Genomic DNA, 17,066 nt, shown 5'->3' with positions numbered 1-17,066 from the left:
TGACCGACACATGGCACATGACTGCACATGAAATGATGCGTACACGCTGGAAAAAGCATGCTGAAAGTGCATGCATGCTCCGCGGACCATACCGGTGCATGACACAGAGCAGTGCATGGCAGTGCAGTACGAGTACAGACTGTACATGTACTAGAACTTCGATACATCATGTGGCATGGCTGCTTCTTCAGCGTGTTCTCCAAAAAAAGCCTGAGCTGGATCCGTGCTCACGTAGATCGTAGATCTACTCGGTGTCCAACGAGTTGCGTAGAGCCAGAAATAGACATGAGTGGCTGTGTACGTGAGTTGGCAACATCATCGTGAGAGGCAACACAGCCAGAAACGGACAAGAGCATGCAGAAAGATCACTCTTGATCATTATATGCGATATTTTCCTGTACATTTGATATGGTTTGCTTCCTGAAGGCCATCACAATAAGCGATATATCGGTATAGCCGATAATAGTGTATATAGTGATATTTTAGCTGTATTTTTTCAGATTTGATTTTGATTTTGACGTGTTCTATCACTATAACCGGTATATCATTATATCCGGTCACTTTATAAACGATACTTACTGTATTACAGCTAGCAGCTACTTTTGACTGCACTGGGCCATGTTTAAAAAAAATTATTATTATTGTTTGCACTCTATTAATTTTATTTTCCATTTTTTTAGTTTAGTGTAGGCAGTGCATGCAGTTTGTAGCTATCGTACTCTAGCACAGTGCACGTAGATCTCTACGTGCAGATCTACTTGCCATGCATGCTCCGCGCTGATGGCCACACGTGTTTTATTTCTATGACTATGTTTCTCGTCACCTGGACCCTATCCCGGCCGAAAATCTAAAAATCGTATGCGAGAGATAGAGCTAGGGCCACACTTTGTTTTTTCTATGTTTCTCGTCACCGCGCGCGCGCGTAGGTTTTCAGAAATTTCGGAAGAAAAAAAAAGGTTCATACTTGGAGATCTAAATGTAGATCTACCGGTAATGCGGTATGTACGCTGCACAATACTGCAGCAGCTAAATGCGTCAATCAAAATAATTATCGTTAGCATGCACCACAGCAGCAAAGGAGCGCTCCCCGTCCGTTCTCTGCGATGAACTTCATGAAGGTTGTCCCAACGAAGCTTTCAGTCGTTCACTACTTGAGCCTCGCGGGTGCCAGAAATACCGTAAGTCGGACAAGTAATTAGTTCCGTGGCAACTGGCGTCTGTGGAGCGATGTCGTGGAGATCTTACGCGAGTAGAAAATCCGAACAATAGACCATGATAGACGCATGGCGAGGTAAAGACGAGCAGCGTGGAGACAAGAGTTTGATAAGCGGACACAAGAACGTTGAAGTAACGAAACAAAAAAATGATAAGTGGGAAAGCGTTTGTTGATGCGATATCTGATAAGCATCATTATAATTTATATTCTCTTCGCCATCTCGCAATCAAAATTTATACATGTACTCTCATTGTTGCAAATTTAATAATAATTTGCCTGATATTCGTGGGCTGATGTGACAAATAATTATGTAGTGCAATCATGTACTATGTCTATGGTCCGAATGGAGTATGGGACTACATGTACATGACTGTATACTGTAGTACTGCATACGCAGTGTCTTGTATTTATATTATGTATGATTTACATGTATTTTATAAGAAAGGGTTTGCTCCCCACATGTCACACCGGAGCTCGCGCTATTCCGCCGACTTCGAATTATTTTTTTTTTATTTTTATGAAACCACGTATAAAGTTTTCAGTAGAAGTATACTAGTACTGTACAGTGTAATGTAGTTGTTCTTGTTTTTTTTCCGCCCGCCCGCATACCTTTGCCGACGAGAAACACAGAAAAAAACTACATGTATGTACATGTACATGTATAATTATTATTATGTACATGTGTGAGGCAGAGGTGGAAAAAATAATAAATGTTTACTAGATCTGGTACAGTCGTCCCTCTCTAATCCGGCACTTTATAATCCAGCACCCTCGATAAACCAGCACAATTTTCAGTAGCCAAAATGTCCTCTTCATGCACATTGCAGCAGTAAATCAGATTTGTTAATCCAGCACCCTCCCTAATCCAGCAGATTTTCGTGGCACAAATGGTGCCGGATTATAGAGGGACCACTGTAGTACGTGTACGCGTACGGGAAACATAGAAATAAAAACGTGTGTGGCCTAAAAAATGCAGTCCATATCCGGATCCTAGGACATACATTGTAGATCCTTCGCTTGCACGTCAACCGGCATCTTCATCTTTTTTTCACGTAGCTGTACAATGTACTTGAAAAGAGAAAAAAATCTTCAGTAGATCTATCATCTAGACTACAGACTACAGTTGTCATGTAGAGCTACATAGTACATTGTCATCTAGACTACATGGATCAGCAAGCCTAGCCAGGGAGACCAGGGAGTCGTACAAACCCGGTTTATTCGACTCCCTGGTCGACTCCTCCTGTGACCAGTCCTATCCTAGCCTTCGTAGTGCGCGCTAGCGCTGTCACGCGCTGTACGTGTACATGTACGACGAGTGTTTGCAGTGGCGCAAGTGTTTTCCGTTCTTCTCTGGAACAACACAGCGTCGCTGAGCGAGCTGTTGTCAAATTCTAGCACAGTGAACGGTTTGGAGGCGTCGCATCCCAGAGTGGAAGCATATTTCACGGGCATAGAGAGTAGTTGCTCAGTCCGAATCGGTGACGTCGGACGTGTTCTGAAGTTTGTTCCCGGCTGATACCTGGATACAGGTGAAGGCAGGCGCGCGACCCATGATTATTATCAGAACTCTTCCAATCTGCTGCTGTGCTGGCGCAGATAGATGTAGCTAAGCTAGCTGGGAGATGAGAGCAGGAATTATTTTCGGGCTTCGCTATTGCTGTGTCCAGCTGTGGCTGCAGTAGCGACTTTGCTAGTCCTCAGTTTCTGCTATGCTTGCAATGCCCACACTGGGAAACTGATAAAATAATCTACTGCTGCTGCTGCTGCTGCTGCTGCCTGTCAACATGGATATAGGCGAGGCCATACGGGGTGTGCAAAGATCATCATCGGCTCCGCCAACGCACTTGCTGTTGAGTGCCGTCTGGCCCCGCCGCTGCTGCTCGTCACGACTAGTATCATCATCATCATCATCAAAGCCTGGTTACAGTGCGTCAATGCTGCTGTTTGTATTCATGTTGCTGATCGCACTACAATGTAATGGAGTGACATCGAGATCAGGTACTGCTACTTGTTAACTTGTATGGTTCTTATTGGTATGAAAATGGCTTGTCCAGTCGGCATAGGTAATTGTATCAAGAATATTTAATTTTCATTCACATTTCACCATGGGCTCAAGGTGCCCAATTACAGTGCGTTCTTTTCACAATCTACACCCAAGACACGGACTGTAAAACCGGAAAGGTTTGCGCCCGTTTTAGTTCGCGAATTGCGATGACAGACCAGTTTGCGCCTGCAAATGTTTGCGATTGGAGTTAGTCTTATGATTAACTCGAGTCTACAGTTTCACGTTCACACCCACTAACTTTCGCGATTTCACACCCATCGCGAAAATCGCAACCGTTTCAGGATCGCAAAGGTCTCTGGGTTTACAGTTACAGACGTCACACCAGCCCACACATCTAATATACTCTACACCGCTGCCGCCGCCATAGTACTCTACACATGGAACAGTGGCATCAACACATCCAGAACCGACTATCAGAGAGCTTCACAGCAGTGTTATCACATCTCATGGAACGGGGCCTCCTACTGAACCCTGACAAAATGCAACTATTAATTAATCGCGGGGTTCTAGGCAAAGGAGGGTAGGAGGGCGTAGCACCCCCCCCCCCCCCCGACTCTGATTGATTGCCCCCGCTCCTCTGTGAAAATGTGGAGCCCTCCTAGTCATTTGTCGATTTTTTTTCATGCCATTCAACGAAAGTGCAGTCGATAGTCCCCACTAGAGGGTTCATGAACTGGCACATTTGTGAGGGGTGAAGTCGGGGATTCACCCTGTATGTTACATTTTGGGAACATACAGGGAAATGGGTTTCGGGGTACAGTAACTGTTTCTTGTTTTGCCACCTCCTTTTCCTCGCGCCGCTTTGAAATGTTGTAGAGGAGACGGCTCGATACTGGGACGCTTTGACAGCCAAATTTGTATAGACCCAAACCGATCATCAGCGTTGATTTTTCACTCGAAATATGTTTGTGGAAGGAAACTGGCATGTTGAAGTTTGCTCTGGGGCCAGAGTCAATCGAACTGAGCCACTCCTTTGTGTTGACCCATTGCCTCCAAGTTGCCCAATTTTTCGCTTCAAAAAAGTTCAAATCAGAGGTGGCTCCAAACCGGACACGTTTTAGAGTGCACGTCAAATTCACTCTGGGTCTGAAATTAGGTAATTGCTATCGCTCCACGACGGCCAGTACAGAGTTACAATAAGCCTTGTGTGTGCTTCCATTAGTTTTGATTGGTATGCGGTGCTTTATTGGCGAGAGGCGAGCCGCTGTTTACCTGCGACAAGAAGTTGATTTTTCGAAAGTCGTAAAACTCAAGTCGCAGTGCGAAGCAACACGTCAAAAACTCACCTGCTTGATATGGCGCTTCTGGTCATCGCAGAGCCATGAAATTTTGGCTCGGAGTATAACACATCGTAGTCTCACTGTGACATATGTCTTCTAATCAAAATACCAAGAGAGAAAGTGAATATTGAGTCCGTTCCGGTTTGCAACCTGTGTCCTATTTGAAACCGTCCCCTCTACCTCCATCAGCTCTGCCCTCTTTTCTCAAGACCCTCCGTATATATTCTAGTGAATGCCCCCATGCCCCCCCCCCCCCCCCTACAGCTGAACAAATGAACGCATGCTCATTTCGACTGTGGGCTGCACTGCACCTGTCATACATTATGGTTTCAAGTGCTGTCATAAGCAAACATGATAGGAAACGTCTTGGAGAGCGCATCGAACCTTCTCTCTGACCGGTGCTACTGCTCAAAGGAGAAATGTTATTGCCCAAGTGGCGGGGAATTGTATTAGCTGCATTTTGACGGGGAATTGTATTAGCTGCATTTTGACGGGGAATTGTATTAGCTGCATTTTGACGGGGAATTGTATTAGCTGCATTTTGGCAGGGAATTGTATTAGCTGCATTTTGGCGGGGAATTGTATTAGCTGCATTTTGGCGGGGAATTGTATTAGCTGCATTTTGGCGGGGAATTGTATTAGCTGCATTTTGGCGGGGAATTGTATTAGCTGCATTTTGGCGGGGAATTGTATTAGCTGCATTTTGGCGGGGAATTGTATTAGCTGCATTTTGGCGGGGAATTGTATTAGCTGCATTTTGGCGGGGAATTGTATTGGCTGCATTTTGGCGGGGAATTGTATTAGCTGCATTTGGCGGGGAATTGTATTAGCTGCATTTTGGCGGGGAATTGTATTAGCTGCATTTTGGCGGGGAATTGTATTAGCTGCATTTTGGCGGGGAATTGTATTAGCTGCATTTTGACATACATAAGCAGTGTTCTAGCCGGGGGGGGGGGGGGGGGGGGTGTGGCGCAGCGCACCCCTACTCTGTTTGCGCGCCCCCTTGTGGAAAAGTGCCCCCCCCCCCCCCCTCTACTCATTTGTCGATTTTTTTGGTGCTTTTCATGCTATTGAACGAAAATTCAGTCGATAGCCACTACTGGAGGATCCAAAAAGGCACATGTCTGGAGTGAAGTTGGGGGTTCGCCCTGTATGTTGCATTTTGCATGGCAGGACAATTTTGGAAAATGGAAAAAATGGGTTACAGGGTAACTGTTTCCCATGCCCCCCCCCCCCCCCCCATACTATTTTGACCTGGCTAGAACCCTGATAATCATAGAATGGGGTCCATATATGGTTGCGCGGTGCAAATCTCTAACTTAAGACCACCTGCTACTAAAGACCGCTTTTTCTGGTCCCGAGTGGTGGCCGTTAGTTACAGGTTTTGCTGTATACAGTATGTATATTTTGTTGTTGTTGGTGGTGGTGATGGTGGTGGTGATGATGGTGATGGTGGTGGTGTTGGTGGTGGTGATGATGGTGATGGTGGTGGTGGTGGTGGTGGTGGTGGTGATGGTGGTGATGGTGGTGGTGATGGTGGTGGTGATGATGGTGATGGTGGTGGTGGCGCTGTTGTTGCTGTCGTTATTATTGTTTTACAGATTGTATTCTATTTGGATGTGATGCTGGCTGGCAATGCGATACATCCTGTGAGTGTCTCTAATACAATGCTACAGCCTACAATGCTATTACTACAATGCTATTAGTACATGTAGACATGAATGATGCTATTAGTACATGTAGACATGAATGATGCTATTAGTACATGTAGACATGAATGATGCTATTAGTACATGTAGACATGAATGATGCTATTAGTACATGTAGACATGAATGATGCTGTTAGTACATGTAGACATGAATGATGCTATTACTACATGTAGACATGAATGATGCGTACACTGTACAATACTGTATCTGACAATAGTCTACCGTTGTTGCCAACAGATGCTGCTAGGCCCGCAAGTACTAGATCTCATTTGCCACACCCAGCACAGCCTGTCCCACCGCCACTTCGTGTCACTGTGCTTTCAAACGAATACAGTCAACTTCGTTAATAACGACTGCGGATATAACGACAATTCGCGAATAGCGACAGAATTTCCATGCCCAGAGCGAAGTCCCATCTAACTGTAATACATAATTATAATGAGACTTCAGGTATAAGGACACTTCGCGAATAAGGACACTTTTCTGATGCCCCGCCGAGTGTCGTTATTCGCAAAGTTGACTGTACAGTGGAAGTGGGATAAGACATACCCCCTCCGGGGGGGGGGGGGGGGGGGGGGGGATACTTGGTATCCGAGGTGCTTCTTATCCAAGGTTGACTCATGTAGCCCCAACAGCCAACTTGGAAGGCTGTTGGTTTGCGCATTCTAGACGTGATGCAGCTAAGCATCAGGTTGTTGAATGTCAGTATCACATCAGTCAGTGTTGTGCTAAGTGTTGCACGTTCTGACTCACCGGTATCCTGCTTAAATTTGTTAGTGTTGGACACAAATAACGGATTAAACTTGTAAACTATTGGTCCTTCTCCTTTTATTTTAAAATCCTTGGCTCTCCATCCAAGTCTTACATACACAAGTTGTATGACTTACCTGAACACATTTGTATATGCGCTTATGGTAGGAACATCCGTGCGACGAAAAGGGACCGTACTAAGCAGTTATAGTTCAGGTTGATGTGGACTCAAATATTTTTTGCTCTTGCTTGCTTGTAACTGCTAGATCATCTCTCTGGTGACTGTGTGCAAGTATTCAATGATGATGACATTAACGGTAAGTCACCCTTTTCAAAAATGTATGTCTTTCAATGGCATGGTATTATAAGATCGATACCAAGTCCAAACTGCTAAAAATGACCTCTGCCATGGGTGACACTCTATCATCACCGACAATTTTGTCATGCAACGGTGGTTTGTCATGCAACGGTGGTTTGTCATGCAAAGGTGGTTTGTCATGCAACGGTGGTTTGTCATGCAAAGGTGGTTTGTCATGCAACGGTGGTTTGTCATGCAAAGGTGGTTTGTCATGCAACGGTGGTTTCACGTAGAAACTTATCTGTGCAGGGGCCTGGCCGACCATTTCACCATCATGTGCGGCGAACCGCCATGCTTTCCTGCACAAAGGTTGCAGATCAACCTGCTGTAACCGACATCTAGCTAGGCTCAGTGAGATGTCACACCAGCTTGCATGCCTGGTGCGACACAGCCGTGCGTGACCAACAAGGGTGTGCAGTTCACTGGCTTTAAACCTACATCAGTACATGTCCTCATGCCATGTCCTCATGCCATGTCCTCATGCCATGTCCTCATGCCATGTCCTCATGCCATGTCCTCATGCCATGTCCTCATGCCATGTCTCATGTCTCGAAACCACCTGGGAATAATATATTTACTGTTTTATGAATGCATGAATCAGGAAAAGCTGCACAATACATTCCATACTGCCTTCTCTAAAACACACACAGTACGCCGATGAAACTACTCTAAACAGAGCCAGTGTGACAATGATGCTTAGGCTCTTGTTGCTGAGTGTCAACCTATATTCAACGTAAACTACCTCAAACTGCTAATGCAGAATACTAAGTACAAGTATCCTGATGTTTAAAGGGTCAGCAACGATTGTAGCAATGATTGTACTCAAGTAAATCAATCAAACTCCTTGGTCTTCTATTGGGCTCCACTGGCTCCGTCGAAGAAATAGAGAGGACAATTTGGTGAGCATGTTGGTTGATTTTGATTCTGTCCTGAACATCTGCATTGGTTGACACGACTATTCAGGTAATGAACTGAATGATGAGAAATTGTTTGGTGTGGAGAACGTTGACAGGAACAGCCTGGTAACAGCAGTAGGAGCAGCGGCTGGAGCAGGATTAGCTCAAGAACTTCATGTCAACGATGCAAATCAAGCTGCCGCCAAGCCTCTATCTGTAGCCGGAGATAGTTATTTGCCAGATACATCCTCCTTAGGAGATGAGGATGATGATGAAGAAGTTGAAGAAGATGATGGTGGCGGTCAAGCAGTTAACTCAGGCCTGTCTGGGTTGTCTCTTGGTGGAAGTTCAGATGTTACACCTAATCCTCTCAGTGCTGGTAAGCCCAGTGTTTTATGTTCCATGATAGAAATACTATTCACAGAGAATGACAGCATACGTCTGGGTAGACCCCTTGGTTAGCAGGATGCGTTTACTTGCCAGTTGCTTCTGGCCTTTTGTCAGTTTGTGTGTATGATTTTTGAGAGTAGCTGCCGCGCTACATGAGCGGAAAATGCCATGGCAATTCCAGAAAGCGGAACTACAGGAATCGCTTGGCGGAAACTGAAATCCGCTGCTTCCAAAATTCTGTAAGGGGAACTTTACTTCTGCATTCTTGCTTCGTTGGAAGCACTTGCATTCTGCCATATATGGACTTGCTGTGACTAAGTTGCGTGCGTGTGTATGTGTGTGTGTGTGTTTATCTGTTTGAACAATGTGTGGAAGATATCCACAGAACTTGGATTTACCGTACCGTATGCATCGCAGTACACTTCGTTGTCAAGCTTTACCACCATCTGCTTTGCAGATCATGTCATGTTCAGACCCAGTGCAGTAGTGTGTTGCATGCATGTCGACATTTCCAACGATTCCTAGTAATTCCAGGACAGTAAGAGCCGCATCCCACCGGCCTGTGTAGTTCCACAAGACGCGCGAGTTTTAGAGTTTGAATTGAAGAAAATGAAAATGTTGAGCGGTTTCTGCTTCGATGGCAGCACCACGTTGGCGTAGTCGTAAAGCATTACTGGCCTAAAGCGAAGGCCTCTGGTTGAGTCTTGCTGGTAAGAGTGTTAGAGAGCTTTCGCACTAAACTTCACGGTTTGGTTTGCGAACATTTACGCGAAAGTTCGTGCAATGGCTGTGTTCCGCATAATCTTTGCTTTAAGGAAACGTGTGTCTGAAAAGTGGTCTTCATCAGATCAAAGAGTGCATATTTTGTGAGTGGCCATACCCTTAGGCGAGAGCTCTCAGACTACATTGTTTTTTTTTTTCTGGAGAACCATAGACAAAATTAATGGATTGACGTTTGCCGCAATCAGTGGCAACAAAACCCAGTCCAACTGCAAGTCAAACAGAACTCTGCACAACTCGTACTGTCAACTCTGAAGAGCTACAGCCGTCAGGAGAGCTACAGCCGTCAGTCAGGAGATTACCGCCGTATTTTCCAGAGTATAAGCCGCACTTGGACCACTCAAAATTCACCCAAAAAAGGGGTGCGTCTTATACTCCGATGATCAAATTAACGGTGATAGATAGGATAGATTTAACTCGGACACTGAGCCAATAAATATAATTAAAATAGAAGAAATCACATGGACACGAGTTATGAAGCAACTATCCACGACTGTAACAAGACAATAAGCAGTCAGAAAGTGCGATAACAGGGCACAAAACTGACATGTTACTGAGACATTCAACGACCTGAGACCTAGCTCTCACACACCTCCAGTGCGCAAACCAACAGCCTTCCAGCTAGGAAGGTTCAAGGTTATGGTAGGACCAATGAGGGGTCATAGTCCTGTAACGGTCGGCATTCTTTGTTGCTGTGCGACTTAGCTTGTGCTCACCTTCCCCTCATTGGTCCTGCTCGGAGACTCTAGACAGTGAGATTGACTTTGTTCTATGATTATCTGGATATGCACAGACCTGTGAGAAGTATCGCAATTTGAAATGTTTTGCTGCTGCTGCTACTGCTGCTGCGTCTGTTGCTGCTCCTGTTAAGTGGTTCCAACAGAACCGCTCACGATTGTTTCTAGGATGAAGAAGGTGCAGCACAGCAAGTGTGAACAAACACGAGCAAGAGAAGTAACAAAGTGTGACGGCATGATAGGATGTTTCATCAGCCAGTGCAATGAAGATGGAGCATTCTCCAGCATGCAATGCCATGATAGTACTGGGTATTGCTGGTGTGTTGACACGTTGGGACAACGGATAGAGGCAACAGTTTCTCCTCCAGGCCATGCACAACCAAACTGTGATGCTGTATCTCGTGAAGGTAGCAGCGAGCCGGCATCAGCTGGTGTTGAGACATCTACGCTACCTGTCCAACGCAGTGTAACTCCGTACGGTCTGGCATCGGAAAATACCCTGAGAGAGCCAAGTAACTTGAGTAAGTGCAATTCCTAGACGATGTAAACTGATGTTTTGAAAGACTACCACTGAGTGGTCCTGGAACAGGGTTCAATCATTAGCCACTCAGTTTTACACCCTTGTTCGGCAGTTTCTGTCAGAGCGCATTGGTTTCAATGATTGTGATGCGACATTGGTTGTACGTGAACAAACTGTTCAACCACTGCAGAATCGCCATCCATAGACACATCTGCAGGAGAGCAGTTGTTGCGATGAGATATTGTTTAACATCGGATAAGAGAATGATTGATATGGAAGTAAGCTCTGCCTTATATGGGAGAGAAACAAGGCAGTGATTGGTTGTAGGCGGAGTGACATGGAATGATGCTGAGTGCAGAGTGGGTAGTTTATGACCGGAACACCAGACCAATCCGAAACTCTTTCTGTCAGTTGTGTCATGCATGTGTAGGTCAGTAGAATGTTGCCAGATTTGATGATGTCCATGAAGATCATGAAACACCACTGATATCAATACTCTGTTCTATTTCCATCTCCCTGTACCAATGTCTCTTCATTATCTTCTGCCTTGTTTTCTCTGACTCCCTCTCTATTTCCTTCTCTTTCGCTCTTATTCTTCTCATTGTTCTCTCTGGTGCCTGTGTCTCTGTCGATTAATTGGGCGGTATGCCCGTCTGTATGGATGTTGATTCAGGACAACGTCAGTCCAGCGCTGTTTTGATGAAAGAAGCAGTGACCGGTGAAGAAGACCCATCGGTGAGGTTGACTGATAACCATGCCAGAGCAGCAGTTGCAGATCAACCTGTACTCACTGCTAGTCCTGATAGCAGCATCAGCACAAGCAGCAGGAGCAACATCAGAAGTAGTAGAAGTGATACGCAGGATGAGGATTCAAGTAGTGCTGAAGGGAATGCCCATCCACTCGAAGCTGCCAACATCTTGCTATGGGTGATAGTGGCGTGCTGTATTGCATTCACTGTCAGCATTCCATTGCTATTCGTGTGTCTGTACAGATGGCTGAGAAGGTGAGTGGGAATACAACATCACGTTGCTGCCTCTATTTCCATTTCAAAACTCACTGACGTACTGTAAGACCACTTGTTTGAACGTCAATTAATGTTAAAGGTCTCCGGATTTTTGTTGGTTAGCAACGAGAAATGTTGGCGAATCCTGGCTGTCAAGGCCCACAAAAAACTGTACATACCAAAGATACGTACTGGATATCTATCTGTTCCTGTTTGTTTTGTCCTTTCCTAGGACAAATGATCCCGTCAAACCCTACATTGTATACAAGAGGCAGCCAACAGCATCAGACTCTGCTTCAGCATCCATCGCTGGCAACACTGCTGGCAGTGATAGAGACAAAGAGGTATGTATCTTCCTACTACATGTACCTGGCCTACACTACACCACACTACACCTCACTGCACTACACCACACCTCACAACACCACACCTCACTGCACTACACCACACCTCACTACACCTCACAACACCACACCTCACTACACTACACCACACAACACCCACCACACCTCACTGCACTACACCACACCTCACTACACCTCACAACACCATGGGCCCACACCACACCACACCACACAACACCACGTCACAGCTCAGCACACAACACCACACTGCGATACACCACACTACACAATACCGCACTGTACTGCCGCTCTGCCCTGTCCTGCTCTGCCCCGCTCTCTCCTGTCCTGCTCTGCCCTGTCCTGCTCTGCCCTGTCCTGCTCTGCCCCGCTCTGTCCTGTCCTGCTCTGCCCCGCTCTGTCCTGTCCTGCTCTGTCCCGCTCTCTCCTGCTCTGCCCTGTCCTGCTCTGCCCTGCCCTGCTCTACCCTGCTCTGCCCCGTCCTGCCCCGTTCTGCCCTGCACTGCCATCCTGCCCTGCCCTGTTCTACCCTACCCTGCCCTGCCCTGCCCTGCTCTACGAAGCACTACGCTACGATGCATTACACTCCACTCCACTGCACGACTGCACACCACGCCACACTGCACTACACCACACCTCACCTCATTGCACTACCCGACAGCACACTGCACAGCACTGGGCTAAACTGCATTACACCATATCACACCAGACCTTACTGTATTGCACTCCACAGCACACTGCACTGCACTGCACTGCACCACATTACATTGGACTACACCCCATAACCTCAGTGTTTATTTACATGTACATGCTCGCATTGCGCATTTCTTGTGTAAAAATACGGTTTGTTGGCATGTGTGGAAAGGCCACCTCGGCATCAGCCCCTTTTTTAGAGTACATATAGCAGTTCTCCATACAAAATGGTGTTAATGAACACAAGCATGTTGTCACAGGCATGTTGTCACAGGCATGTTGTCACAGGCATGTTGGGGTGAACAATGAAATCTGTTCTGACTATCACTCTGTAAGGTGACCAGCTGTAGCCCGAGAACCACTACCCCCCCCCCCCCCCCCCAGCACTAAACGGTTGTACATCCACGCACTTGAACCTGAATATGGTATCCTACACATGTACATAGGGACCATCCTGGTTCCCTTCAGTAGGGATCTCAGCGCGTGCAGTGCGCAGGGTGTTTGCGCATACATTGCGTCATCGAGTTTTGAGTGCAGCTCGCGGACACAGCAGAAAAATGGCGACGGTCGATTTTCGACACTAGGGGACGCGGTGGACACTAGCGGAATCGTCATCTTCATCGTCGTTCGAACATACTTTGTAATTCCCGCCGAAGGACAGCGTGGCCAAGGCGATATTGCCCCGGTCGATTTTCCTATAATTTTCCATGCGGCAAGAACCCACTTCAGAGAGGATTCAGTCAAAAATTCAGACGTTTTCTCCGGTTAGATTGTCCTAACTTCGATTTTCAGTGCATCAGCCATCGCGAACATCGCCGCCATTATCACTCGGAGAGAAGACATCGCGCTCAGTAGAAGAGGTGTTCACGCTGCGTCCAAGAGTGAAAGATTGTGCTCTTTGACCCTCCATAGTTCCTCTGAGAGAGTGTCTGGGAGATAGGTAGCTTGGAGATGGCCGTAGAACGTGCTTTCCTGGACGCAATATTCAGCCATTTCTACTGTCTTCTTCAACTTGATTTATTTCGAAAAAAATGTTCTTTTCCATGATTTCTGCACTGGAAGCGTTTGGGATCGAAAATCTCACCTGCGCAGACTGGCTGCGCAGTTCACGCGCTGAGATCCCTACCTTCAGCATTCATTGAACTCAGTGAAGCCATGTTTCAAAGTAACAATACATCTCAGAGTTCTTCAACCTTTGCTTTGTGCTTTGTGAATGCATGTGTGTGTGCGTGTGTGTGTGTATGTGTGTGTGTGTGTGTGTGTGTGTGTGTGTGTGTGTGTGTGTGTGTGTGTGTGTGTGTGTGCGTGTGCTTATTGGCAGTTACTGCTGAGGACAGCTCGTAGCCATCGTCATGGCAGTGTCTCCACACTCTCAGAGAAATCTGTTCTTCTTCCATCACAACAGTAAGTTATGCAGAGCTTGGTAACTACTAGATCAAACTATCACTCTATCAGTCTATTACCAAGCACACGCTACGCACAGTTTATGGGGAAGTTTCAAACACGTACACCCATTGCACAACTACTCCACACTTGGTTTCGTGCACCAGCACATCTTCTCCAGGCGTCAGGGGCCCAGCCTCCCCGCCCATCCGACTCGCCACACACAACAGCGCAACTGAACTAAAAGTTCTACATATTATCTTGACAAGACGAAGACGGACAGACAAGAAGACCGGACACGACAAGGCAAAACTGATAACCAAAGAAAAGGACAAACGTTGCGGCAGTATATAATGAGCATGCGCACGAAATAATGTTGCACGCGCGACGATGACGTAAGCGTTGCATGGTGTATACATGTACAGAAGACTGCACATGCAACCAAAACAATGCAACAAAGTCAAGACTAAACCACTACACAATAAAACTAAAGAACAACATAAAGAAGCCATGAAAAGTCTTTCACTCTAGACCCGTTGCGCAACATACTCCCCGCCAAAGACCTTTTCAAGGCTCAAGGAGGCTGCAAACTGTACTACATATAATCTATGCTGCACGCATAGATAATCTAAGACTCACAAACGGCAAAATAAATAATAACAAATGAACGATCAATAGAAAATACAAACGGAAGTCAGCTTCCGAACGGTCACCAGGCACCAGCAAATCAAGGCAATAAACTACAGTCAACATCCGACCCATCACCAGGCCAGGCACAAACAAATAACCTACGGGGCCAACAATACATCCGACCTATCACCAGGCCAGGCACCAACACATCGAGTACAGATCACACAAATCGAGCAAATCAAAACTACAAACTTGTACAACAAATCAAAGCGGGAGCACCTTCTAAACTCCTTCGCACTCATGGCGGGTTATTTGTTCACGATGCGTTTTCCTTCGCACCCTCCATGTCCTTCTTCTTGTCGTCGAGAACAGCGCCCCGCAGGGTTCCTCCACTGTGGACGACCGTACCGTGGGTTATTTGATTTCGATGCGTTTTCCTTCGCACCGTCCTTGTCGTCGGATTCAAGCAGCTCCCTCGGAGGTCACCCAATCCCAGGTACAAACTGCGGACAACGGCGCAGCTCCCTCGTTGGTCACTCGTCCAGTCTGGCACGGTGCAAACTGCCTCCCAACGACGTAGACGTACAAATGGTTATTTGATTTCGATGCGTTTTCCTTCGCACCGTCCTTGTCGTCAGACTCAAGCAGCTCCCTCGGAGGTCACACAATCCCAGGTACAAACAGCGGACAACGGCGCAGCTCCCTCGTTGGTCACTCGTCCACTCGTGCACGGTGCAAACTGCCTCCCAACGACGTAGACGTACAAATGGTTATTTGATTTCGATGCGTTTTCCTTCGCACCGTCCTTGTCGTCGGACTCAAGCAGCTCCCTCGGAGGTCACACAATCCCAGGTACAAACTGCGGACAACGGCGCAGCTCCCTCGTTGGTCACTCGTCCACGCATGCACGGTGCAAACTGCCTCCCAACGACGTAGACGTACTAATGGTTATTTGTTCTCGATGCGTTTTCCTTCGCACCGGAGTTCCTGCAAGTTCCTCGTCTTCCTGACAATCCTGGCGTGGTCGCCAATTTCGTGCACCAGCACATCTTCTCCAGGCGTCAGGGGCCCAGCCTCCCCGCCCATCCGACTCGCCACACACAACAGCTCAACTGAACTAAAAGTTCTACATATTATCTTGACAAGACGAAGACGGACAGACAAGAAGACCGGACACGACAAGGCAAAACTGATAACCCAAGAAAAGGACAAACGTTGCGGCAGTATTATAATGAGCATGCGCACGAAATAATGTTGCACGCGCGATGATGACGTAAGCGTTGCATGGTGTATACATGTACAGAAGACTGCACATGCAACCAAAACAATGCAACAAAGTCAAGACTAAACCACTACACAATAAAACTAAAGAACAACATAAATAAGCCATGAAAAGTCTTTCACTCTAGACCCGTTGCGCAACACTTGGCAGTGGATGGTCTCACAATAAGTTAGATACGTTCGGAATGAACAGACAATGACATGGAAGGAAGAGAAAAGGAACGTCGACATGATTTCAGAGAGAACTACGAAGGACGCCAAAAACAACAATGAACACATGCGCATGCTTGCTCAGCATGAATGACATAATCCAGAGTAGTAATAATACAACCGCAAGTTCATCATGATTATATCATCCACTATGCACTGTGTGTGTATGGAATATGCCATGTGTGGCTATGTTCAATCATGACTATACAGTCATGTAGTTTACACTTGCAACCATGGGTTGGGGTGTTTGAATGTGGTCAATCAGTTTGAATGTGTTCACTTTGTTCAATCAGTGCATTCTAACATTTAATACACTGTTATCTTTCAAGATTCAGCAGGACAGAAAAGAATTCCTCGATTTTCCTTTCCTGTAAAATTATTTCTTATCAGAAATGTAGAAGTACAAGTATTTTGGAATCCTCGACTCTGACGAACAGCTACTAATGCAGATGTGTTGGAGATTAACTGAGCTAGATGGGCCTGAACAACGAATGAAGATACGATTTTAAAAGTATGATTTACTGCACGAGTACAAGTGTGTACAAGAACAATACTGGCTGATAACATAATTATGTAACCAGACTGCATCATCTGTGGGGTAATTTATCAGTCAGTGTTACCGGTATACAAGCCAGTGCAAGCTGGCATGCTTAAATCGACGTTCGTTCCTTATATAGGGTAAAGAGAAGCAATCCAAGACTTTTTCTTTCATACTTTTGGCCTGGACGTTTGGGGCTTTGAGAGGTCATTGGACACCATTGTTTGGATATAGTGTATCTATGCCAGATGGTTGCAGCAATG

General features: G+C 46.3%; 1 protein-coding gene across 2 annotated transcripts in view; it reads left to right on the top strand.

Moving 5' to 3' along the window:
• The first annotated feature begins 2,531 nt into the window (after positions 1–2,531).
• The window catches only part of LOC135828528 (receptor-type tyrosine-protein phosphatase-like N), a 29,312-nt gene continuing 14,777 nt past the window's right edge, over positions 2,532–17,066 (top strand). The window contains exons 1-8 of one of the 2 annotated variants that reach the window (XM_065340971.1): positions 2,532–3,214; positions 6,163–6,210; positions 7,288–7,338; positions 8,343–8,654; positions 10,329–10,703; positions 11,376–11,706; positions 11,939–12,050; positions 14,083–14,165. In XM_065340971.1, the coding sequence (XP_065197043.1) occupies positions 3,001–3,214; positions 6,163–6,210; positions 7,288–7,338; positions 8,343–8,654; positions 10,329–10,703; positions 11,376–11,706; positions 11,939–12,050; positions 14,083–14,165 (1,526 nt within the window). In that variant the 5' untranslated portion in view covers positions 2,532–3,000. Of the gene's footprint in view, positions 3,215–6,162; positions 6,211–7,287; positions 7,339–8,342; positions 8,655–10,316; positions 10,704–11,375; positions 11,707–11,938; positions 12,051–14,082; positions 14,166–17,066 lie in introns of both variants that reach the window. The other variant, XM_065340970.1, reaches the window with a different exon arrangement.

Source organism: Sycon ciliatum, chromosome 12 (assembly GCF_964019385.1).
Source record: "Sycon ciliatum chromosome 12, ocSycCili1.1, whole genome shotgun sequence".
In the NCBI taxonomy this organism is placed as follows: domain Eukaryota; kingdom Metazoa; phylum Porifera; class Calcarea; order Leucosolenida; family Sycettidae; genus Sycon; species Sycon ciliatum.
The sequence above is the reverse complement of the archived record's forward strand: the minus strand, read 5'-3'. Positions and strand labels throughout refer to the sequence as shown.